The following is a 27,467-nucleotide window of genomic DNA, read 5'->3' as shown; positions in this document are numbered from 1 at the left end:
AAACAAATTCAAAACAAATTTGACCACTTTTAGAAGTGGGGCCCTTTTGGGTCCTCAATAATTTTAGAGGTTTTTTTTTTGTTTGTTTTGTTTTTGAAACTTTTAAACTGTCATGAATTAAAAATCAATGGTGTTATGAATTATTGATTTATTTAAGGATCCAATTACTTTACAGCAAATATTGTACTTTGAAATACTTTCTGTTGTAGTTTTTCTTTTCCAAAAAGGCATAAAGTAAACACATTTAAAAAATAAAAAATAAAAAAAAAAGTTATAATTGACAGATAGATCTAATGTATCTAGATACTTAAGTTGTAAAAGTAAAAAAAAAAAAAAGAAAAAAAAAAGGATGACTTATTTTTAACACTTTTATTAGTGGGGCCCTTTTTTTAATTTTTTTAAATAACTATCATTGCTTGAATAATAATAATAATAATGAATCATAATCAATGTTGTTAAAAAATATTGACCTATTCAAGGCTCCAAATCCACTTTAAAAATATTTTTCATGGAAAATATGGCAGATTTTGTGTTTTTGTCCTATAAAACTTTTCTATGGAAAAAAAAGGGTTGAAATAGAAATGTTGAAAATTATATATATATATATATATATATATATATATATATATATATATATATATATATATATATATATATATATATATATATATATATATATATATATATATATATATATATATATATATATAAGGTAATATATATATATATATATATATATATATATATATATATATATATATATATATATATATATATATATATATATATATATATATATATATATATATATGAATATATATGAATTTTACTGTGTTTAAAAAAAACCAACTGTCATTGCTGAAAAAATATCAATGAATTAAAATCAATGGTGTTATGAATTAATGACATATTAAAGGTTTCAGTTACTTCAAATTAAATATTTCACTTTTAATTTTTTGAGGGAAAAAGATTGCATATTTTGTGTTTTTGCCATAAAAAACTTAGTTTTGACAAAATGGCATTAAAAATCAACAAAAAACTTTAAATCGACAGACCTGTAGTGGATCTAGAGATTTAAGCGTTAAATACTTATTTGAGATCATATAAAACAATTTTTTTTTACATTTGTATGTAGAGATGTCCGATAATATCGGCCGATAAATGCTTTAAAATGTAATATCGGAAATTATCGGTATCGTTTTTTTTATTATCGGTATCGTTTTGTTTTTTTTAAATTTAATTTTTTTTTTTTATTAAATCAACATAAAAAACACAAGATACACTTACAATTAGTGCACCAACCCAAAAAACGTCCCTCCCCCATTTACACTCATTCACACAAAAGGGTTGTTTCCTTCTGTTATTAATATTGTGGTTCCTACATTATATATCAATATATATCAATACAGTCTGCAAGGGATACAGTCCGTAAGCACACATGATTGTGCGTGCTGCTGGTCCACTAATAGTACTAACCTTTAACAGTTAATTTTACAAATTTTCATTAATTACTAGTTTCTATGTAACTGATTTTATATTGTTTTACTTTCTTTTTTATTCAAGAAAATGTTTTTGATTTATTTATCTTATTTCATTTTATTAATTTAAAAAAAAAAAGGACCTTATCTTCACCATACCTGGTTGTCCAAATTAGGCATAATAATGTGTTAATTCCACAACTGTATATATCAGTATCGGTATCGGTTGATATCAGTATCGGTAATTAAAGAGTTGGACAATATCGGAATATCGGATATCGGCAAAAAGCCATTATCGGACATCCCTATTTGTATGACATTAGGGGAACATATAAGGGTTAGGGTTAGGGTTAGGGTTACTAATAAGCAATAATTCTGAGTTTATTGAAGGAAGACTCTTAGTTAATGGCTTACTGGTTGTATATAAGGTCATGCAGAATAAGGCATTAATAAGTACTTAATAATGACTAATTAAGAGCCAATATGTTACTAATTTGCATGTTAATAAGCAACTAATTAATGGTGAATTTGTGTTCTCCATACTAAAGTGTTACCAAAAAATATATACATTGTATTGGTTTTGAAAATGAAACATGTCAAAATGGCCCTTTGATTTTTCATTGTGAGGCCCTCGTCAGCCCTGATTTAAGCCACGCCCCTCCGTAGTTCTTGTTAGCAGATGACAATCGATGTGGCTCGTTTCCCTGCAGGGTGCCAGCACGCCGCAGTGTGTCCGCCCACCAAGCCTCGCCTTGCATGATCAAGGCCGCCAAGCGGAGGGAGAGCGTCTGCTTGTATTGTTCGGGGGTCGGAGGTCGGGCCCCCAGAGCATTTTATTGCAAAGGGGCAATGCCAGGGGGAATCAAATGTACAAAAAAACTGCGCATCCTGACGCATGGCAAAGCTTTGTTGTCCATGGGACCAAAAACATCAGCACATATGGCAGGAAGGGCCCGGCAGGGGGCCAGCAAGCATACACGCACTGTACCTGCATGGCTTATATTCTTCTTTTAAATCATAAGATAATTCTGTTTTTGAGTATTATTTTGACTATCCTCTCAACTACCTGGAAGATGATGCAAATTACATCATTGAAGGGTTGACTAGCAAACAGGCACAAGATTTCAGATCTCTAGAGACACCTAGTGGAATAAAAATAAAATCCCTTTACATATCTTTTTTAATAAAGGGATGTCTATTTGAGTACAAAAAAAGAAGTTGCATAATATAGGACTATTATGAATTACATTATCATCACTATTTAAAATCATCGTCTTATTCAGCTAATTGTCTCTTAATTTATTAAACATTTATATCCACTCTCAATATATAATTGATTTCCATGCATATTATTTTCTATTTATTAATTATTTTGTATTGTTTTATGGAGGTTAACTTGTGTCTTTATTACGATAGCTTTTTTATGGGACATAATTTAATTTTTTCCGTTGGATTTTTTTTTTTTTACATCAAATTATGCTGACAATTTTACTGAATAAAAAATTGGGAGAAAATAAATGTGTGTGATTAAAAATTCCGTTCGTCAAAATATAGTGTTTTAAAATTCAGTGTTTTAATATCAGTGTAAAACACATATATGTAAAAAAATCAGTGTAAAAAAATTAAGGGCAGACCAATTAATTGCTTAAAAAATCATAACTAACTTCTATGGAAGTTCATTTGTGTCTTTATTACGATAGCTTTTTATGGGACATAACTTTTTTTTTTCCGTTGGATTTTTGTGTACAGATTTTTTTTTTTACATCAAATTATGCTGACAATTTTACTGAATAGAAAATTGGGAGAAAATAAATGCGTGTGATTAAAAATTCCGTTTGTCAAAATATATTGTTTTAAAATTCAGTGTAAAAAATCAGTGTGAAAAATAATTAAGTGCAGAAAAATTAAATTCTATGGAGGTTAATTTGTGTCTTTATTACAAAAGCTTTTTTGACACTGGATTTTAATACACTGAATTTTAAAACCCTGCATTTTTATACACTGAATTTTAGATCAGTTTTCGCTTTTAAAACATTGCATTTTTAAACACACACATCATTTGATGTAAAAACTTCACGAAATTCGAAAGCAAAAAAATTCAGTTGCATTAATTCAGTGTTTAAAAAGAAAAAAATATTTCCTAATAAAGACAACTTCCATGCACTTCCGGTATATTAAGACTGAAGCCCCTCATTGGCTGGTTCTGAGATGATCAATTGTTTCGGTCTTAAATTACCAGATGTGACTCTTAAGTTTTGAAGTAATAAGTAATTCTGCAATTATTTTTTATAAACTGATTGGAATAAGCGGTAGGAAATGGATGGATGGATGGATTTTTTTTCTACACATAATTTTTACACTCTGGATTTTAACAAACTGAATTTTTAAACAAACACATTTTGCTTACAATTTAAAAAAATCAGTTCACAAAATCCACACGCAAAAAAAATCAGTTACATAAATTCAGTGTAAAAAAAAAAGTTTCGTAATAAAGACACAAGATAACTCCACACACTTCCGGTATATTAAGACGGAAGCACCTTATTGGCTGGTTCTGAGAGGATCGATTGCTTAGGTCTTAAATGACCAGACGTGACTCTTAAGTTTTAAAGTACTTCTGCAATTATTTTTTATAAACTGATTTTTTTGGTCTACGCTGAATTTTTACACTCTGGATTTTAACAAACTGTTTTTTTTAACTCACACATTTTGCTCACAATTTAAAAAAAAAATCAGTTCACAAAATTCACACGCAAAAAAAATCAGTTACATAAATTCAGTGTCCAAAAAAAAACTTTTTGTGATAAACACACAAATAAACCTCCATATTGTTTTAAAAATCTCTCTCTATATATATACCACGTTGTTGTATGTTCATTCTCCGAACGGCAGGTAGCAGTATGCTTCAATCTTGCTGTTCGTTTTAGTACATTTTGCTCACATATTATTATTCAATGGAAAAAAAAAAATCAGTCCACAAAATTTCCACGCAAAAAACAGTCACATAAATTCAGTGTCCAAAAAATAATAATGTAATAAAGACATTATTATTATTGTTGTTTTTAAACAGCTACAGCGTCGTTGTTGTATGTTCACTCTCCGGGCGGCAGGGGGCAGTGAGCTACAAACATGCTGTTGGTTTACTTAAAATAAACGTAGAAGGACATCACACAACCATCAAAACACGACTTACTAAATAGTAAAATACCAACTTTATCCTCAACTATTTACATTAAACGTTTCAATAACAATGGAGAGGAATGTTGGGACAGTTTCTGCAATTAAAGTGTTGGGGTAAGTAATAAATAATATTTGGTAAGTAGTCGCTCACTGCTCATAGGTCCTTATCACGCTAATGTTAGCTTAATTGAAATGTATCACATTTCTGCTTATTGTCTCTTTATGCCATACAAACACAAACTTCATTTTTGTAATTTATGTTATTATTATTATTAACTGCACAGGTATCCAGGTGCTCGCTGCTTATTGAGGTGTACTTGTGATGAACTTCCATGCCCGCTGCTCACCTGGCTTGCATCCCAGTTGAAGAGTTTGTGTCCGGACCTTGAAGGTATAAAGTTGTCCTAAAAACACGCGTCTATTGAGTATTACTTGTTTAATAATGATATACATATGGTACAGTTATTCTGGTTATGTTATGGTATACCTGTACACTTGTGGGGATCATGACAATGCCACTGATTCGGCGGAATGGCCCTTTTAATCGCTTTGAATACATTGATTGATTGATTCTTTTATCGGTAGGTTGCACAGTACAGTACATATTCCGTACAATTGACCACTAAATGGTAACACCCGAATAAGTTTTTCAACTTGTTGAAAAACTGAGAGCTGAGCCAGAAGGCAAAGCTCTCGGTCTACCGAGCTATCTACATTCCTACTCTCACCTATGGTCATGAAGTGTGGGTAATGACCGAAAGAATAAGATCGCAGATACAAGCGGCCGAAATGAGTTTCCTCAGAAGGGTGGCTGGCATCTCCCTTAGAGATATGGTGAGAAGTTCAGTCACCCGAGAGAGACTCAGAGTAGAGGCGCTGCTCCTTCGCTTGGAAAGGAGCCAGCTTAGGTGGTTCGGGCATCTCGTGCGGATGCCTCACGAGCGTTTCCCTAGGGAGCTCCTTGTTGCACGTCCCACTGGGAAGAGACCCCGCGGCAGGCCAAGGACCAGATGGGGGATTACATCTCCTCTCTGGCCTGGGAACGCTTCGGGATTCCCCAGGAGGAAGTCGCTAATGTTGCTCTGGAGAGGGAAGTCTGGGGGTCTCGGCTGGAGCTGTCCCTGCGACCCGATTCCGAATAAGCGGTTGAAGATGGATGATGGCAGTGTTTTCCATAAACTGCCAAGATACCTGTGGCGGTGGGGGCGTGGCTATGGGCGTGGTCACCATGACATCATCGATACATACATATTTATATACAGATTTGAACAATAAGTTATTCACTGAAATATATTTATTAATTGTGGTTCTTACAAAAAATATATCTTATAAAATATAAAAGCTAAAATGTCTCTTAAAGCTCTGCCCCTTTAATTAGTGCATACTAAATAATTTAACTTTAGCCTACTACTACAACCATATTATTTACCAGCAACATAAAGTGAAACAGAGGCAGAGGTGTCCTGCTACAGTCAGTAACAAATAAACAGAAAACAGTAGTGGTCAAATACAAATAAGGCAACAAGAGAAGTATCCTACACTTCTCTTTTGTAAAGTAAATCTGAACAGCCTATATGGGCATCTACATCAACTATATGATTTGCCTGCGAAGCTGGACAGTACAAAAAATATATATATATATATATATATTTTTTTTTAATTTGTGGCGGACGAAATTCTTTCGTGGCGGGCCGCCACAAATAAATGAATGTGTGGGAAACACTGGATGGAACTTGTTGAAGTCGGGGACAACTTAAATCAATTCATTGTACAAATATATACTATCAGCATAATACAGTCATCACACAAGTTAATCATCAGAGTATATACATTGAATTATTTACATTATTTACAATCCGGGGGGTGGGATGTGGGGCGGGGGCAGGGGGGGGGATTAGGTTTGGTTGATATCAGCACTTCAGTCATCAACAATTATATCATCTGAGAAATGGACATTGTAACAGTGTCGGTCTGACTTGGTAGGATTTGTACAGCGAGCAGTGAACATAGTGAGTTCAGCAAGCATAACAACAAGTGTATACATTTGATTATTTACAATCCGGGGAGGTGGGATGGGGAGGGGGGAGGGTGTTAGTCTAGGGCAGTGGTTCTTAACCTGGGTTCGATGGAACCCTAGGGGTTCGGTGAGTCGGGCTCAGGGGTTCGGCGGAGGTGAAAACACACCCGACTCATCGTGTAAATAAAAACTTCTCCCTATCGCCGTATTACGGATACGGCAACAGCAGAAGTCACACTGATTTGCAGGTGTGTAATTTGTTTTGAGTTTATGCACTGTGTTGGTTTTGTTGTTTGAACATGGTGATGTTCATATACGGTTCATTTTGTGCACCAGTAAAAACACATGGTAACACTTTAGTATGGGGAACATATTCACCATTAATTAGTTGCTTATTAACATGCAAATTAGTAAAATATTGGCTCTTAACTAGTCATTATTAAGTACTTATTAATGCCTTATTCGGCATGGCCTTCTTATAACCCTAACCCTCTAACGTTTACTTTTATGCTGTTTTTGTTAAAGAACACTTTGTTTTATTCTATGACAAACAAAATATGCAATATTTTTCTCCCAAAAATATTTTAAAGTTGAATATTTGATGTGATTAGAACAGTGGTTCTTAACCTGGGTTCGATCGAACCCTAGGGGTTCGGTGAGTCGGCCTCAGGGGTTCGGCGGAGCCTCCGCCACGGAGGTAAAGACACATCCGACTTATCATGTAAATAAAAACCTCTCCCTATCGGCTTATTATGGATACCCCCAAACAATGTTCCCTCTAATTTTCCATCTGATTTGCAGGTTGTTTGATTGATCGATTTAAACTTTTACTAGCAGATTGCAAAGGAAGAGAATACATTATATGAAACAGTACAGTTTACACAGTACAGTACATATTCCGTACAATTGACCACTAAATCACCTGAATAAGTTTTTCAACTTTTTTAAGTCGGGGTCCACGTTAATCAATTAATGGTAATGTGTGTAATTTGTTGTGAGTTCATGCACTGTGTTGGTTTTGTTCTTTGAACAAGGTGATGTTCATGCACAGTTCATTTTGTGCACCAGTAAAAAAACATGACGTTTTCTTGAATTTGAAAAAAAACAACATTTTATTTTTCACTAAAAAAGGGTTCAGTGAATGCGCACATGAAACTGGTGGGGTTCGGTACCTCCAACAAGGTTAAGAACCACTGCTCTAACCCTAACCCTAACCAAATAACTCTAAGTCTTTGTTACTTAGAATATGTTCCCCTAGTGTCCAAAAAACTCTAAATTTAGTCTGTGTTACTTAGAATATGTTCCCCATACTAAAGTGTTACCAAAAACATATACATTTGTCGTGAATTTGAAAAAAAAAAAAACATTTTATTTTTCACTAAAGATGGGTTCGGTGAATGCGCATATGAAACTGGAGGGGTTCGGTACCTCCAACAAGGTTAAGAACCACTGGTCTAGGGTTGTAGTTGCCTGGAGGTGTTCTTTTCGTGCGGTTTTGAAGGAGGATAGAGATGCACTTTCTTTTACACCTGTTGGGAGTGCATTCCATATTGATGTGGCATAGAAGGAGAATGAGTTAAGACCTTTGTTAGATCGGAATCTGGGTTTAACGTGGTTTGTGGAGCTCCCCCTGGTGTTGTGGTTATGGCGGTCATTTACATTATGGAAGTAGTTTGACATGTACTTTGGTATCAGGGAGTTGTAGCTAATTTTATAGACTAGGCTCAGTGCAAGTTGCTTTACTCTGTCCTCCACACTGAGCCAGCCCACTTTGGAGAAGTGGGTAGGAGTGAGGTGTGATCTGGGGTGGAGGTCTATCAACCGATACCGATATATACATTGTGGAATTAACACATTATGATGCCTAATTTTGTTGTGATGCCCCGCTGGATGCATTAAACAACGTAACAAGGTTTTCCAAAATAAGAGAACAACTTCAAGTTATGGAAAAAAATGCCAACATGGCACTGCCATATTTATTATTGAAGTCACAAAGTGCATTATTTTTTTTAACATACCTCAAAACAGCAGCTTGGAATTTGGGACATGAGGAGGTTGAGGTTGGGGGGGGGGGGGGGTAGCGGGGGGTGTATATTGTAGCGTCCCGGAAGAGTTAGTGCTGCAAGGGGTTCTGGGTATTTGTTCTGTTGTGTTTATGGTATGTTACGGTGCGGATGTTCTCCCGAAATGTGTTTGTCATTCTTGTTTGGTGTGGGTTCACAGTGTGGCGCATATTTGTAACAGTGTTAAAGTTGTTTATACGGCCACCCTCAGTGTGACCTGTATGGCTGTTGACCAAGTATGCCTTGCATTCACTTGTAAGTGTGTCAAAAGCCGTAGATATTATGTGATTGGGCCGGCACGCAAAGGCAGTGCCTTCAAGGTTTATTGGCGCTCTGTACTTCTCCCTACGTCCATGTACACAGCGGCATTTTAAAAAGTCATAAATTCTACTTTTTGAAACCGATACCGATAATTTTGAAACCGATACTGATCATTTCCGATATTACATTTTAAAGCATTTATCGTCCGATAATATCGGCAATCCGATATTATCGGACATCCCTAGTTGGCATGCATCAAGTACCAAAATATGACTGAGGTGTATACCCACAAAATTAGCTTAGGTATCATTCGTCAAGTAACACAATATTTAGGGCCGAGGTGCATACATGCAAAATTAGCAAAAACAAACTAGCTACCGGCCGCACCCAACTTTTCCTTTCTTGCAGATTCAGGTGGGGGAAGTAGCGTCTTGCTGGTGAGAGAGCTGAGAAACATGCTTTCAGACCTGCACTCTCCTCTCACCGGGGAGACATCCGAGATGCTGGAGCCCAACACCCTCAACAAAGTCACTGGTGAGCAACAATAAGGAGAAGCCATGAGGTTTTGTGTTTAAGGTAATTGCAAGCCTCAACACAAGCCAGGAATGTGTGGCATATCCAACGTGTTGACCTGTAAAAACTTCCCCAGAGTTCCTAGTATCTGAATTGGAAGCCGCTCAGATAATCAAGTACAAGGAGCTGCATCCCCAGGATGAAACGAGTGGCGAGGAGTCTGAAAAAGAGCAGAGGGTGGCGAATATCACAGCGCTTTCTCAGGAATATGGTGACAGTGATTCAAATAATATTCAAAGTTCTGCTGAGATGCAGGCGGAATGGATACTACTGCTTCACGCTCTAAACATGGACGCTTCCACTGCTTACCCTGATGTGCTGCATGAGGTGACCATTGTAGAAATCATGCTCCCTATGAATTCAAAGAAAAGCTCTGTATTGATTACATTCGTTTTCATGCAGGTGGAGTCGAGGGTTGCTCGTCTTCCTGGCGGAACCATGTCGGAGCCTCTACTTAACGCCAGCCTCAGCTCAGAGCAGTGGGTATGTCGCGTGCGCTCGACCCCAGTAGCTGGCGATAAGGTAACGCGTCTTCTCTCTTCCTCAGACGCGGCTCGAAAAAATAAATCGAGTCCTGTCCGACGACTACGGCTGCCGGCAGCAAATGATGATCAAACGCTTTCAGGTTTCTCTCCAGTCGTTTGCATGGGGAGACGAGCAGGAGGTAGGAATGAGTAATCACACTACAATTTGAACTGTAAAGACCGCAGCTTATCCATCCATCCATCCATTTACCACCGCTTGTCTTTTTCGGGGTTGCGGGGGTACACCCTGGACAAGTCGCCACCTCATCACAGGGCCAACACAGATAGACAGACAACATTCACACTCACATTCACACATTAGGGCCAATTTAGTGTTGCCAATCGACCTATCCCCAGGTGCATGTCTTTGGAGGTGGGAGGAAGCCGGAGTACCCGGAGGGAACCCACGCAGTCACGGGGAGAACATGCAAACTCCACACAGAAAGATCTCGAGCCCGGGATCGGGCGGCATGGCGTAGTGGGTAGAGCGCCCGTGTCAGAAACCTGAGGGTTGCAGGTTCGCTCCCCGCCTCTTACCATGTCGTTGTGTCCTTGGGCAGGACACTTCCCCCTTGCCCCCGGTGCCGGTGAATGAATGTTGAATGAATGATAGGTGGTGGTCGGAGGGGCCGTAGGCGCAAATTGGCAGCCACGCTTCCGTCAGTCTTCCCCAGGGCAGCTGTGGCTACAAAAAGTAGCTTACCACCACCAGGTGTGAATGAATGATGGGTTTTTAACATGTAAAGCGACTTTGGGTACTTAGAAAAGCGCTATATAAATCGCAGGTATTATTATTATTGAACCCAGGACTACTCAGAATCTTTTAGTATTGTGAGACACATGCACTAACCCCTGTTCCACCGTACTGCCTACACTGACCGCAGCTTAATCGGTTCTTATTTAAGTGCAAATTTTAGGTGTGTCAAAAAAAAAAAAAGATTTTCAGATCAATTGTGATTCCTATTTTTAACGAATCTTAATCGATTAAAAATAATCAAAAATACATTTTTATTTTTATTTTTTTTTATTTTGTCCAGCCACTCAAGCAAATCATATTGAAACAGACTGGACAAGTTGGTAGAGAAGGCCAGTAACGTGGTGGGAGTGGAGCTAGACTCTCTGGCGGTGGTGTCAGAGAGGAGAAGTCTAGCAAAACTCCTAGCCATTATGGACAACACCTCCCACCCACTACACTCGGACCTTGCAGAGAGAATGAGCACGTTCAGTGGAAGGCTCAGACTCCCAAAATGCAACACGGAACGACACAGGAGGTCCTTCATACCAACAGCCATCAGACTGTATTATGCATATGTTCCTTCTTGACTGCACTTAAATGTAGAGTATATATTTATATTATTCATATATTATATATATATTATATTATATTATTTATAATTATTATTGTCTATTGTGAGCGAACTGTGGTGCTGAATTTCCCCCAGGGATCAATAAAGTATTTTCTATTCTATTCTATTTCTATATTGTTGATGTAGATCTAAGGTGTCCACCCTGAGATCTGTAGGTTGTGAGTTCAAACCCCGGCCGAGTCATACCAAAGACTATAAAAATGGGACTGCTTGGCACTCCGCATCAAGGGTTAGAATTGGGGGTTAAATCACCAAAAATGATTCCCGGGCGCGGCCACCGCTGCTGCTCAATACTCCCCTCACCTCTCACTGGTCACACTTATTACACCATGTACCAAATACAATTGCTTCGAGGTCGCGAAGCACAACCAGAATTAATACGTACATTAGGCGCACCGAGTTATAAGGCGCACTGTCGACTTTTGAGAAAATGGAAGGATTTGAAGTGCTCCTTTTATAGTCCGACAAATACAAAAGGACAGCCAAAAGAGTTTGGTGGATGAGATTAAATCTAAAGATAAAATATTGTGTAGAAATGCACCTAATTGCAGGAAATGTCGTCTGCGTGGCGAAGTTGGTAGAGTGGCTGTGCCAGCAATCGGAGGGTTGCTGGTTACTGGGGTTCAATCCCCACCTTCTACCTTCCTAGTCACGTCCGTTGTGTCCTTGGGCAAGACACTTCACCCTTTGCCTCTGATGGCTGCTGGTTAGCGCCTTGCATGGCAGCTCCCGCCATCAGTGTGTGAATGTGTGTGTGAATGGGTGAATGTGGAAATACTGTCAAAGCGCTTTGAGTACCTTGAAGGTAGAAAAGCGCTATACAAGTATAACCCATTTATCATTTATTTATTACTAACATTTATTTTGGAGATTGCTTGGCAGCACTTTGTGCTAAAAGAAATGTTCCTATTTTTTTCTCAAATTTCCTGTTTTTTTTCCCTCAAAGGCTGCTTACATCCCTGAAGTTTGGGCCAATTTGCGCAAGGTGGGGAGGCTGGTTATGATTAAAGAAACGTAAATAACATAAAAAACTGAAAGATTTAGACAAAAACAATGGAATGAGACAAGTTTAGGGAGATTTGGACAAGATGGGGGACTAGTTACTTATGAATAATATGACTATTGTAAAAAAACAAAACTATAATAGACAAAAAAAATGCAGCACAAATGAATGGGACAAGTTTGGGGAGATTTTGACAAGGTGGGGGTCTTGATGACTTCACTTGTCACAAAATGTATTTTAGAATAACTTAAAAATCGTAAAAATGAATGTCTGTTTTGTTTTAATATTTGCAATAAAGAGGGCCAACTTCACTTGCTTTATGGCATCCTTTTTGTCAAATACTATTAAAAATATACACAGGTATTGTTCTCTAAATGTTGGCACTTTTACTCTCTTTTTGTAGTCTTTTTATTTTTTTCCCCCTTTTAATTATTTTTTTTACAAAGCTTGACTGATGACTTTGTTCCCCCTCTGTCAACATTTTGTTTATGTTTACACAGGAGCGTAGTGAAGCGCTGGCCTCTGTCCCACCTCTCGCATCGATTGCTGTTTCGTCCCGAGTCTCCATCCCTCTCCTATTGGCTGCCAGAGAGGATCAGTCCTGTATCCAGCCCATCAAAGCTGGAATAACTACAAATGTTTACAAGGTAAAACAATTTTATTCACTAGAAAGTCTGCTAGACACAGAGTTACAGACAAGACAATTCTTCTGTTATGACTAGAAACTTATGGGCCAAGTGCCGGACAGAGGGGGTCGACCTGGGGAAATGGAGGCACCGATGCCAAGCTGGGGAGAGAGACGAACAGGACAAGGAGGTGGACGCCGTCAGTGGAGAGACAATCCAAAGAAAAAGAGAAAGGGGAAGAGGGAGTAGTGTGTAAATGTTTACAGTTTACAGCCTAGCGGAAGTTTTCTTTTTGTGTAAAAAAGAACTCTAAAAATGCCAGTGGAATGCAACAAATGATTATTTATGATTATTTGGTAGGAAACTACCTGTTGCACTATATTATTACGTTTTTTAAACCTTGTCGAATCTGTAATGTGCAGGTATATGCTTTGTAATCTTTTGGGAGCCATAAATGAAATTGATTAGATTTTTCATTCTATTTTCACATGAGGCCATTCATTAAACAAAATAATGCTGGGTTGTCTTGTCATTCATAACATGTTTTTATGCATGTTAAATCTAACTCTTATTATTTAATTTTTTTTTTTTAAAAGTCTGATAATTTGTCTTTTAAATGTATACTAATAATATGTAATATAATGAGTAACTAAATTTATATATTTTTATGGAAGCTGTTTTTGCCACTGAAAAAACCCACTTAGTCATATTTATGAGTAAAAATGCGAAATTATGAAATTAAAAATGATAATTGTAAGATCGAAATTATGAGATAGTTGAAATTAGGAATTAAGGAAGTCGACATGAGAAAATGGAAGTCATGAGATAAAAAGTCATAATTATGAAATAAAAAGTCAAAATTATGAGAAAAAATATAATAATTATGAGATAAAATTTAATAATTGAGATAAGTCAAAATTATGAGATAGCAACGATGAAATAACGTCAAAATTATAGGATAAAAAGTCATAATCATGGAATAAAAAGTCAAAATGATGTGTTAGAATGTCGAAATTATGAGATAAAGTCATAATTGTTAGATCTAAATTATGAGAACAATTGTGAATTAAGAAAGTCAACATTAGGAAAAAATGGAAGTCAGGATATTAACTTATAATTATGAGATAAAGAAAAGTCGAAATAATGAGATAAAAATTCATGATTTTGAGATAAATGAAATCGAAATTACGAGATAGAAATGATATAAGAAAGTTAAAATTATAAGATAAAAAGTCATGAGAAAATAAAGTCATAATTTTTAGGTTAAGAAAAATCGAAATTATGAGGAAAGTCATAATTATGAGATTAAAAATCCAAATCATTAAACATAAATTATGAAATATGAAAATCTAAATTATGAGATTCAATAGTCATAATTATGAGATAATAAATTAAATCATGAGAAAACAAAGTCATAAAATACAAAGTCGAATTTATGCCATAAAAGTCATCAGTCAGTCAAATTATGTGATATAAAATCGAAAGTGTGAGGGAAAAAAAGTATATTTGTGAAATAAAACGTCTAAATTATGAGATAAAGTCGAAATTATGAAATAGAAGGTCATGATGGTGAGATAATAAATCGAAATCATGAGAAAAGGAAGTCATAAAATAAAAAGTCATGAGATAAAAGTTGAAATCATGAGATAAAAAGTCTTAACTAAGATCGAAATGATGAGAACAATTGTGAATGAAGAAAGTCGACATTAGGAAAAAATGAAAGTCGGGATATTAAGTTATAATTATGAGATAAAGAAAAGTTGAAATAATGAGATAAAAATTCATGATTATGAGATACATGAAATCGACATTATGAGATAGAAATGATTATATAAGAAAGTCAAAATTATAAGATAAAAAGTCATAATTAAGAGAAAAAAAAGTCATATTTTTGAGGTAAAAAAAATCGAAATTATGAGGAAAAAGTCATAATTATGAGATTAAAAATCCAAATTACTAAACATAAATTATGAAAATCTAAATTAGGAGATTCAAAAGTCTTAATTATGAGATTATAAATGTAAATCATTAGAAAAGAAAGTCATAAAATAAAAAGTCGAAATCATGACATAAAAGTCATCAGTCAGTCAAATTATGTGATATAAAATCGAAATTGTGAGGGGGAAAAAAGTATATTTATGAAATAAAACGTCTAAATTATGAGCCCAAATGTAGCTGAGATAAAGTCGAAATTATGAAATAGAAGGTCATGATTGTGAGATAATAAATCGACATTATAAGAAAAGGAAGTATACAATAAAAAGTAATTATTATGAGATAAAAATCGAAATTATGAGATGAAAAGTCATAATTGTAAAATAAAACATTGAGCATCTTAATGAAAACAGTGATGCAAGTGTCCTTATTGTCGTCGTGTCATACCGGAAGTCACTCGGAAGGTGAATGATGTAACACCGAAAGTTCCGGAATAGCTAAAGGTCGCTAGTATAAACGCTAGCCGGACGAGTGTGGCGCAGTACCTTCTTGATTTCTTCCAGACAACACTTGAACAACAACCACATTTATACTTTGAATATGCCGAGAGGAAGCAGAAGCCGAACATCGAGGATGGCTCCTCCAGCCAGGTAACATTTAACGTCGCCGACTAACATTAAAACGAAGACATTGTGACAGACAGCGTGCCCTTTTTAGCACAGCATGATGGTGACTGGACTCGCAACAATGCTAAAGAAATAATAACTTCAACGTATAATATACCACTTTTATGGGGATGTATATGTTTTTTAAACTACGATGATTTCTATTTGTAACAAATTGTCCTACAGGGTTAAACTAAAACAATTGAGTAACCAAGGTCATACTGTGCCGACCACCATCACGTGACAACAAAACATGTTTAATGTCACAACAAACTAATTAACGTGGCTATAACAGTTTTTAATAGGACATTTAAATACAGTCTAACCTTTTTGGTTTTTGTAGTGCGTTTTCAACTGGACTGTTACTGTACTAATCCCTTTTCAGTCTTGGCTACTAGGGCTGTGAATCTTTGGGTGTCCCACGATTCGATTCAATATCGATTCTTGGGGTCACGATTCGATTCAATATCGATTCTTGGGGTCACGGTTCGATTCAATATCGATTCTTGGGGTCACGATTCGATTCAATATCGATTCTTGGGGTCACGATTCGATTCCATATCGATTCTAGGGTCACGATTCGATTCAAAATAGATTTTTTTTTTTTTGATTCAACGCGATTCTCGATTCAAAAACGATATTTTCCCTATTCAAAACGATTCTCTAAATCGTTTTAAATTTGTTTTAACTATAAAATGAACCAAAAATATGACTTATTTTATCTTTGTGAAAATATTGGACACAGTGTGTTGTCAAGCTTATGAGATGCGATGCAAGTGTAAGGCACTGTGACTAGGGTTGAGTATCGTTTGAATTTGAACGATTCCGATTCCTGATGATTCTCGATTACGATTCTTCTTGTACCATGCCGGGATCAATGTGTTTGACAGGTAGTCCCTGGAAGGTGGTATGTATTTTGGGTTGAGAGTTTTCACCATATCCCTGCAAACATAAACAAACATGTAATGTTGCTGTTACTGTTTAGCCCAGTATCAATTAGCTTAGCTCTAACGTTATTGCTTAACTAACCTAAATGTTGGAGATTCCACCTCTGAAAAGGGATGCAGTCTTTTTACTATGTGTGCAGTGACTTTTCTGTGGCACTCTTCCGTCTGTGGCACCGACATCTTCCCCATTGCCCCTACGGTGAACAGAGTACGCTGAGCACATCGCGGAGCCTGGCTAGCAGGTTGTAAATTGTCTATGAAAAAATATGCAGGCTAATTTGTTAGCTGCCTCGACGTTGGCGCAAAACATATTATTTATTGCATATATATTGTTTTACTTACCGGATTCGGACTGCAATTCAGTCACCGAGGTGCCAGGCTGGGCGTTGAAGCCAGAGGAAGAGGCACAGGAGGACGGTCGGCGCAGCGCGTCGAAGACGGGACACGCATTTATTTGTACTCGGAGGTGCTTCATCATGTTCGACGTGCACCCTCCTAAGCACGAAACAGTCCTGTCGCACGTGTTACATTTCGCCGATATTTCATTTTTTTTAGTAAAAGCCACACTTCGACCGCCGACGCCCGCTATCCATGCTTGACTGACTCGCTCGGCTACATAGGCTCGGCTATGCTAACACTTCCGGCGGTGGGCGCTTCTACGTTGGTGTTTAGCGGCTTCTTCTTCCGATCGGCAGACTTATTTTTTTTCCGGTCGGCGGACTGGGTATCGAAACTAGGAATCGAAATTTAAGCTTTTGAACGATTCCGGGAGAATCGGAAAGTTAGTCCCGGTTCCAATCGATACTCGATACCCAACCCTAACTGTGACACTATTGTTTTTTTATTTTATTTTTTAAATGTCTAATGATAATGTCAATGGGGGATTTTTAATCACTACTATGGTGAAATTGTAACTAATATTGATACTGTTGTTGATAATATTCATTTTGTTTCACTACTCTTGGTTTGTTCTGTGTCTTGTTTGTGTCTCCTCAATTGCTCTGTTTATTGCAGTTCTGAGTGTTGCTGGGTCGGGTTTGGTTTTGGAATTGGATTGCGTTGTTATGGTATTGCTGTGTATTGTTTTGTTGGATTGATTAATTAAAAACAAACAAAAAAAATTTTAAATGAAAAAAATAAATAGATTAAAAAAAAAAAAGAGAATCGATTCTGAATCGCACAACGTGAGAATCGCGATTTGAATTCGAATCGATTTTTTCCCACACCCTTACTTGAGACAGTCAAATCCTGACAAGTTAATCGAAACATAACAGTACAGGCCGAAAGTTTGGACACACCTTCTCCTCATTCAATGCGTTTTCTTTATTTTCATGACTATTTACATTGTAGATTGTCACTGAAGGCATCACAACTATGAATGAACACATGTGGAGTTATGTACTTAATTAGAAAAGGTGAAATAACCAGATTCGCACCTTCTTTCTGTCGGCTAAAAGCAACTGCGTGAGAACGTATACGCAAATATAATATAGTCATTTTCTATATCGCACAGAGACAAACCCGCGATATATCGAGTATATTCGATATATTGCCCAGCCCTAACTGCATATTATATACACATATACAGTACAGGCCAAAAGTTTGGACACACCTTCTCATTAAATGGGTTTTCTTTATTTTCATGACTATTTACGTTGTAGATTGTCACTGAAGGCATCAAAACTATGAATGAACACATGTGGAGTTTTATATTCTAGTTTCTTCAAAATAGCCACCCTTTGCTCTGATTACTGTTTTGCACACTCTTGGCATTCTCTCAATGAGCTTCAAGAGGTAGTCACCTGAAATGGTTTTCACTTCACAGGTGTGCTTGAAGCTCATTGAGAGAATGCCAAGAGTGCACAGCACGCAGCCCTAGGTCATATCATGATTTTTTTCTAAATTCAAAACTTTTCCTAGCGTCTTCTCCCCGTCATCTTTGTTGTAGCGGTGTAGCGTGCAAGGACGGGAGTGGAAGAAGTGTCAAAAGATGGAGCTAACTGTTTTAATGACAATCAGACTTTACTTAAATCAATAACAGAGCAGCGTCTCCTCATCCGTGGCTCACTAGTGCGACAACGCCGGAAATGTGTCCCGTGAAAAAACGTCCGACCGCAACTGTCTAATAACTAAAGTTCCTTGAGTGAATTATGTAAACCCACTACACCAGTATGTTTTAGCGCTTTCATAGCGATTATATAAGTTAGAACTTTACGCTACTTTATATAAGAAATGGCAACAGCAGAGGGTGAATGTCTCATAACAAGAAGATAGTGAAAAAGAAGAAGCTAATCGACTACGGTGTCAGCACGGACTACAGTGGTGGACGTGCGCAAATTTTCAGGACTTATGCAGATCTCAAATACACATCAGCAAGTTGGTTTTGCATAATGTAGTGAAACAAAACGCGTGCCATTTTGCGGTCCTTATACACACACCATAGTAATACTTGTATCTCTGGCTACGGTAGCCGTAATGGGCCGACAATCCATCAAGCGGTGCGGCTTCAAAGTCGTACTAAAACATTTTGACAGATTTTTAAGTGCTGTGTGTAATGTTCTTTATTTTCAATGGAACCTTTAAAGTTTTGGTGTTGTTTACTGGCGTCATATTGCAGTCTACACGTATCTCTTATGTGTGACTACCATTACTGGTCACACTTATCATTACACCGTGTACCAAATAAAATTGCTTTGAGGTTGGTAAGCACAACCAGAATTATTTTGTACATTATGCGCACCAGGTTATAAGGGGCACTATCGATTTTTGAGAAAATGAAAGGATTTTAAGTGCGCCTTATAGTCAGAAAATACCGTAGATAAATGTATATTTTTATTATATTTCAAGTTTATTTAATCATCTATTACACCCCTAAATTTGGTTTCTTCTACCCTTTCAATGTCTATTCCATCTATTTGTGTTTGACTTTCTCTTCTACTGTTACCCAATTGCATTGTTTTAGTTTTATTGATTATTAGGATCGCAATTTATTCCTCTGAAAATGTCTTCACAGCCGTGCACCACCTCCACCGCCACCACCTCGTCCCTCCTACGCACCTGCGCCCATGCAGGCTCCCCCATCTGCTTTGGCTGCTCCAGCTGCAGCACCCAAGCAGCCTGGTATGTTTGCCCAGATGGCGACTACGGCTGCCGGGGTAGCGGTAGGCTCTGCGGTCGGGCACACCCTTGGCCACGCGATGACCGGGGCCTTCGGCGGCGGTGGGAATTCCGAGCCCGCGCGGCCGGACGTCACATACCAGGTTAATAACCATCACTATAAGCAGTCCCTAAGTAGCGCAGTTGAACACCTCTGCAAACTAGAGATCGACCGATAATGGGTGCCGATATTGTTCATTTTGATGTAAATCCGTATTGGCCCTTGTTTCCGATACAATATATACATGTGATACCAGCATTTAGTATATAAACAAATATTTAGTGAAGTAGAAGGTAATAACCACTGCTCAAACACCAGCATGAGAAAAGTTCCCTTTTTGTTAAAAGCACATATTTCATTTAAGTTGACAAATTACTGTCATCAATAATTCTCCACAAATATGTTTTTATATCTGACATGGCATTTATTTGAGTTCTTGTGGGAAATCTTCTCCGGCCCTTCCTCTCCTTGCAGTGCTGATCACTTGCAGTACGTCAACACTTCCAATTTTTGCCAGGAAAACTAGTTTTTGTCTTTTCATGATGTCTTACTGGTTCAGTTTTGGGGTTTTTTGTGCTATTGCAGCGATCAACAAGCCTCCATCCACAACACTGGCAGCATGGGCTCATTAAAAGAGCGCCACGGGTTTCATGTTCCGTGATTCAATCAAATAAAGCGACAGATATGGGTGGACATTAGGGCGACAGAAGAATACATCTCCGCCAAAAATTCAAACTTTGTGTAAATATCTTGACAAATAGACTTATTATATAATCAAAGAATATCAGGCAGCAGCTCACACATTCTCATAATTTCTGTATCATCCAGGAAGAAAGGATGTCAACCAGCTTGAAAAAATTTTCAACGACAATCTACGTCAGGGGTCACCAACCTTTTTGAAACCAAGAGCTACTTCTTGGGTACTGATTAATGCGAAGGGCTACCAGTTTGATACACACTTAAATAAATTGCCAGAAATAGCCAATTTGCTCAATTTACCTTTAACTCTATGTTATTATTAATAATTAATGATATTTACACTTAATTGAACGGTTTAAAAGAGGAGAAAACACGAAAAAAATGACAATGCAATTTTGAAACATAGTTTGTCTTCAATTTCGACTCTTTAAAATTCAAAATTCAACCGAAAAAAAGAAGAGAAAAACAAGCTAATTCGAATCTTTTTGAAAAAATAAAAAAAAAATTTTTTGGAACATCATTAGTAATTTTTCCTGACTAAGATTAATTTTAGAATTTTGATGACATGTTTTAAATAGGTTAAAATACAATCTGCACTTTGTTAGAATATATAACAAATTGGACCAAGCTATATTTCTAACAAAGACAAATCATTATTTCTTCTAGATTTTCCAGAACAAAAATTTTAAAAGACATTCAAAAGACTTTGAAATAAGATTTAATTTTGATTCTACAGATTTTCTAGATTTGCCAGAATAATTTTAATCATAAGTTTGAAGAAATATTTCACAAATATTCTTCGTCGAAAAAACAGAAGCTAAAATGAAGAATTAAATTAAAATTTATTTATTATTCTTTACAATAAAAAAAATACATTTACTTGAACATTGATTTAAATTGTCAGGAAAGAAGAGGAAGGAATTTAAAAGGTATATGTGTTTAAAAATCCTAAAATCCTTTTTAAGGTTGTATTTTTTCTCTAAAATTGTCTTTCTGAAAGTTATAAGAGGCAAAGTAAAAAAAATAATGCATTTATTTAAACAAGTGAAGACCAAGTCTTTAAAATATTTTCTTGGATTTTCAAATTCTATTTGAGTTTTGTCTCTCTTAGAATTAAAAATGTCGGGCAAAGCGAGACCAGCTTGCTAGTAAATAAATAAAATTTAAAAAATAGAGGCAACTCACTGGTAAGTGTTGCTATTTGAGCTATTTTTAGAACAGGCCAGCGGGCTACTCATCTGGTCCTTACGGGCTACCTGGTGCCCGCGGGCACCGCGTTGGTGACCCCTGATCTACGTAAAGGAGACCAGAATTGTTTATTTACAGTACAGGCCAAAAGTTTGGACACAGCTCCTCATTCAATGCGTTTTCTTTATTTTCATGACTATTTACATAGTAAATTGTCACTGAAGGCATCAAAACTATGAATGAACACATGAGGAGTTATGTACTTAACAAAAAAAGGTGAAATAACTGAAAACATGTTTTATATTCTAGTTCCTTCAAAATAGCCACCCTTTGCTCTGATTTAGTGTTTTGCACACTCTTGGCATTCTCTCGATGAGCTTCAAGAATGCCAAGAGTGTGCAAAGCAGTAATCAGCGCAAAGGGTGGCTATTTTGAAGAAACTAGAATATAAAACATGTTTTCAGTAATTTCACCGTTGTGAGAGTCTTTGCTCATGGAGGGTTCTCCTGAGTCCGATAGATCTTCGTGAGCCCGGTAGTCTGGTGTAACAAATCTTTTATTTTCATACAGCAGTATGGTTTGCTTTCCAGCAAAATGTCTCTCTGACTTTTCAGTCCGGCGTGTCTCTGCTTTTCCCTCTCTCGGTCTCATGCGTCTGCTCACCCGCAACTCCAACTCCAACACGTGTCTCGTTCCGGCTGCTGCTAATAAGGGCGACAGGTGATTAGATAATTAGCCCCAGCTGGGCAATCTACTCACCTGCCTCTGGCTTCGAGGCCGGGCCATACACACCCCATTCCTGCAGGTGGCGCGTCGACCACGCCCTCCTCCACAACCGTTTTCTGTTAAGTACATAACTCCACATGTGTTCATTCATAGTTTTGATGCCTTCAGTGACAATCTACAATGTAAATAGTCATGGAAATAAACAAAACCCATTGAATGAGAAAGTGTGTCCAAACTTTTGGCCTGTACTGTATATGTTAGCAATATTGCATGGTTCCTCATGAGGACACCTTACAATACATTAAATCCATAAACTTCTAAAAAAATTAAGTAGATGAAGTATTGTGTTGTAGAGAAATTCCATATTTTTACAGATTTTTCCCAGGGGATTTCCCATATTTTGACAAGCATATGTCGATGCTCATCTTAGACACTCGTAATAAAGGTGCTTGTGAAATTCCATGATGTTTTTGGTGCTAAATGAACCACAACATTAGCGCCGCATAAAACATTATGTTGCTACTGGTCCGACGTCTTCTAAAAATGTTAAAACAACTTCAAGCCTTGTCCAGCTTTTTACTGACATCTACTATTCATGTTTAAATAATTTTTACCGCAAATGAATATCGGCTCTAAATATCAGTTATCGGTAGGGTTGGGTATCGTTTGAATTTGAACGATTCTGATTCCGATTCTTTGTTTCGATTCCGATTCCCGATTCCGATTCTTTTAAGAGGCAGGGTCAAAAAGAAGTTTAGGATATTTTAAATGAGCTAGCTAACCTACAGTCTTTCTGAATTAAATAGTCTGACATTCTCCATCAATTTTAATTCTATTAACTTTTTATGAACTTTACTATAAATTCCTCACAGGGCTGTTTTCAACTAGAATATAAATATCAAATCTATGAACTTGAATATAAATATTATAAATTATGAATACATTTTCCCAGGGGTACACTTTCCTCAAGAGAGCTTTATTTTTGAAAACCTCATGAAAACACATTTACACACAAGTGTATGATGCTGCAGGTACTTAAACATGTTACCGTGCTCCCACTGATGGGCTAACCTGGTGCAGAAAAGCAAATAAACAATAAGAAACAACTTGCAAAACCCAGTCCAGATTAGCAGCAGGTACAGTATAAAATCAGAGACAGTTCTTGTTTAGGAAAATGACCATATCCGCCTTCTCAGGCAGGATGCGTGAGCGTTCTGGACAGATAGTGTCTCCTGCTGTGGAAAATACACGTTCGCTGGGTGTGGAAGAAGCTTGAACGCATAAATAGGAGAAAGCGCGATCTGACAGCAAAGGATAAGTCTTTTGTTGGTTCCACCGGACCATCACCATGCAGCAGGGTCGTCAGACATAAGTATCGGTGGAACGTCCTGGTACATCTGCAGCTCTCTCTCCACTCGTTTCTTGATGGACATGGAGCTCTGTTATTTCGCGGTTATTTCAATTTTTTTTGTAAAGTGAAGCCACACTTTCGACCGCCGACGCCCGCTATCCATGCTTGAGCTTGACTGACTCGCTCGGCTATGCTAACACTTCCGGGGGTGGGCGCTTCTTCGTTTGTGTTCAGCGGCTTCTTCTTCCGGTTCGGCGGACATACTTTTTTCCGGTCGGCGGACTAAATTGGCGTGACAGCATCGAAAATAGGAATCGAAATTTAAACTTTTGAACGATTCCGGGAGAATCGGAAAGTTAGTCCCGGTTCCAATCGATACTCGATACCCAACCCTAGTTATCGGCCTCCTTGACTGCTAATAATCGGTATCGACCCTTAAAAAAATAAAATTATCGGTTCGATCTCTACTGCAAACTCCAATATTATTTTTGGAAATGATGTTACAGATGAATGTATATCGTCTTCTATCCCGTTTGTATGTCAGGAGCCTTCCTACCAGGCGCAACCACAGCAACAGCAGCAGCAGCAGGCCTGTTCCTATGAGCTCAGACAGTTCATTGAGTGCGCTCAGTCCCAGAGCGATCTCACACTCTGCGAAGGCTTCAGCGACGTGCTCAAACAGTGCAAGTTTGCAAACAGTAAGTATGCGATCACAAGTTTAGATTTGCATAGGAAAAAAAGGGCTTCTTGAGAAGTGTCTGGTAAGGAAAATTCAAATTTCAAAACACACCCTGTGTATATTTGTATAAGCATGTAATAGCTTACAATTAGGAATGTACCGACTAGTATTGGACAATTTTCACGAAAAAGTACATGGTTGCCATTGCCAATTTATGCCTTTTAATGCTGATCACAAACGCAGATTCAAATTTTGGTTATTTTTAGTCACCGGCTGACAAGCTGGCAGCTAATTATCCATTTTTCCATCCATCCATTTCCTACCGCTTGTCCCTTTCGGGGTCACGGGGGGTGCTGGAGCCCATCTCAGCTGCATTATGTGTTTCCATATTAGGGCTGCATGAGTTTGATTAAAAAACATAGCAATTTCTCTCTCCAAAATTGCAGTTTTTATATTTTATACTACGGGTGTAGGTACACATAAATTTCGGTTCGGTACGTACCTCTGTTTAGAGGTCACGGTTCGGTTCATTTTCGGTACAGTAAGAAAACAACAAAATATACATTTTGGGGTTATTTATTTACCAAATTTGCAAAATCTTCCACCAAAAATATTTTTCTTAGTGGAATATTTGATGTGAAGTAATGGGAACCTTGGATAGGTCAATAATTCATAATAACATTGATTTTGATTCAATATTATGTTTTGAGCAATGACAGTTTGAAAAAAAAAAAACAGCTTTGTTTTATTAGTCAACATTGCAACTTTTTCTAAATTATATTTAACCTTTAAACTTTTTTATTTCACTTTTGTTATGTTTTTGTTTATTTTAATAGTATTTTTAGAATGTGCCGTGGGCCTTTAAAACATTAGCTGTGGGCCGCAAATGGCCTCCGGGGCACACTTTTGACACCCCTGCTATAGATAATAAAAAATTAAATCTGATAAATCTATGGATAAAAAGCAGAGCCTGGCGACGCATGCGCGTTTATCATAACTCTCTCGCTCTCTCTGTCTCTGCCCCTCCCTCACCAATGCTGCTGCGCGCACAATTTGTTTTGTTTTCAACCCCTTCTTAACCCTGAACGTACATTAAAAATACACGCAACTCTAACTCAAAATGCCGGACATTTGAGGCATTTAAGAAACTCCGCCCTGACAGCTCCGCAAAAGAGGACATGTCCGGTGAAAAGAGGACGTATGGTCAGTCTATTGTAGCCCGTTAGCTGCTAGCATGCCGTGTGTTGTGCCTCGGTGTGCATTGTTTACACAACGTGTGTTACGCTACTTAATATGTCTGTGTGGAAACTCGTTCGGTACACCTCCGAACCGAACCGGAACCCCCGTACCGAAACGGTTCAATAAAAATACATGTACCGTTACACCCTTATTTTATACATACAACTACAAACATAAGGAGTGAAGGAAGAAGCTCTGTTACTTTTAAGACTGTCAATCAACATATTTGTGTCTCAGAAGTGCCACACGTTACAACAGTATGCACGAAATTACTTTAAAAATATTTGGCTTTATGCAGACAGGCTTTAGAGCTTTTGTCTACAACAGTGGTCCCCAAACACCGGGCCGCGGACCGATTGGTACCGGGCCGCGGACCGATTGGTACCGGGCCACACAAGAAATTAAAAAAAATAAATAAATAATTAAATCAACATAAAAAACACAATATATACATTATAGATCAATACAATCTGCAGGGATACCGTCCATAAGCACACATGATTGTATTTCTTTATGGAAAAAAATTAATACTTTTAAAAAAAAAATTTTTTTTTTTTTAAACCCCGTTCCGTGTCAGGCCCGCATGCCATGCCACCCTCCACAGTATAGTATGAAAAACAATACAACAGAATGTAGTACAAACCACTACAGTAGCTTTATGAAGTGTTTTAATAATATATAGCTTTTTATCATGGAGAGTGGACTTCTACGGTATCTCTTTCCAGCTGCTTTTCAGTCAAACACACCATCAGCAGCTTCTCCTTAAATGGATAAATGTCCGTCGTGTAGATAGTTTTAACATCTTTAATCCGTATTATAGTCTCATTCCGCTTCAGTATGGTGCAGACTAGTTACGCTCTTGTTTTTTGATTTTTTCTTTCTTTAATTCAATGAATATCACCCACTTCTTAACCAAAGTTACGTCCATCTCTAGCTACAAGCTATTGTTAGCGAGTAAGACAGGATCGTTTTTTTTTCGGATCTTGCGGTGTTTGCTGTAGCATTTGCTACGCCACCTAATGGGAAAGATGCTTCTCGCTCAAATTTTTGCTTTTAACTTAAAACATAACAATTAGCCAGGGGACACCTATCTCAAAACACTGTTAAGTTCTCTTACTATTTGTTGGTCCTAAATTCTCGTAAATTTACAACTTAAGTCTCAAGATATGAGATTTTTATTTTCTATAAATGTAGCAAAGTTGTGACTTAATTCTCATACATTTACAACTTGAACCTCAAAAGAAGTTTCTCTACATGTGGCTTTAATAATCCATCATACATTAATGAAAGGTTGTACAGTATGTTTATTCATTTTCATTGTTTATTTTGATTAAAATTAAATCTTCTTTTCTCTTCAGGTATGTCTTGAATCAGATCCAGAAGCCCTGAAATGGATTGCCGGATGACAACATGATCCAATCAATAACGGATCCAGAAGTGAAATTTAATTATAACAGTTGATCATTATCAGACAGAATCCATACTTCCACGCATTAGGAGAGTTCTTGTAATCATGAATGTTTATATCTTACAGTATTGTGTTTTTTGAGTGGATGTTTTGTTGTATTTCATTAGCTCCAGTGCTTCATGGGATTGCTCTGGAAAACGGCATTGTTAACATCATAATTACTTGACCAAGCACCTGTAATGGTTTTAGAACAATAAAGCGCTTGGAAAATATCCGTTTTGTGGTCTGTTTTAGCTAATACAGATCATGAGTCTTGTAAAAGAAATTCAGGAGTATGACGGACACTCTCAAAGTCACGTAGAATATGAAGTTTTATGGGTA

At 37.1% G+C, this 27,467-nt stretch overlaps 2 protein-coding genes across 2 annotated transcripts; both read left to right on the top strand.

Annotated features, from left to right (window-relative positions):
• Positions 1–4,617: 4,617 nt before the first annotated feature.
• On the top strand, positions 4,618–13,605 carry LOC133663941 (protein FAM98B-like). Its single transcript, XM_062068679.1, has 8 exons — positions 4,618–4,772; positions 4,943–5,049; positions 9,408–9,533; positions 9,649–9,899; positions 9,975–10,055; positions 10,120–10,236; positions 12,967–13,113; positions 13,189–13,605. Exons 1-8 carry the CDS (start codon positions 4,729–4,731, stop codon positions 13,339–13,341), a joined length of 1,026 nt encoding a protein of 341 aa, XP_061924663.1. The 5' UTR covers positions 4,618–4,728; the 3' UTR covers positions 13,342–13,605.
• Positions 13,606–15,489: 1,884 nt separating this feature from the next.
• Positions 15,490–27,358, top strand: LOC133663571 (coiled-coil-helix-coiled-coil-helix domain-containing protein 2-like). The gene is made up of 4 exons (XM_062068133.1): positions 15,490–15,677; positions 19,653–19,899; positions 24,305–24,458; positions 27,037–27,358. Exons 1-4 carry the CDS (start codon positions 15,628–15,630, stop codon positions 27,045–27,047), a joined length of 462 nt encoding a protein of 153 aa, XP_061924117.1. The 5' UTR covers positions 15,490–15,627; the 3' UTR covers positions 27,048–27,358.
• The last annotated feature ends 109 nt before the right edge of the window (positions 27,359–27,467 follow it).

The sequence above is a fragment of the Entelurus aequoreus genome, linkage group LG13 (genome assembly GCF_033978785.1).
Source record: "Entelurus aequoreus isolate RoL-2023_Sb linkage group LG13, RoL_Eaeq_v1.1, whole genome shotgun sequence".
NCBI lineage: Eukaryota > Metazoa > Chordata > Actinopteri > Syngnathiformes > Syngnathidae > Entelurus > Entelurus aequoreus.
The sequence above is the reverse complement of the archived record's forward strand: the minus strand, read 5'-3'. Positions and strand labels throughout refer to the sequence as shown.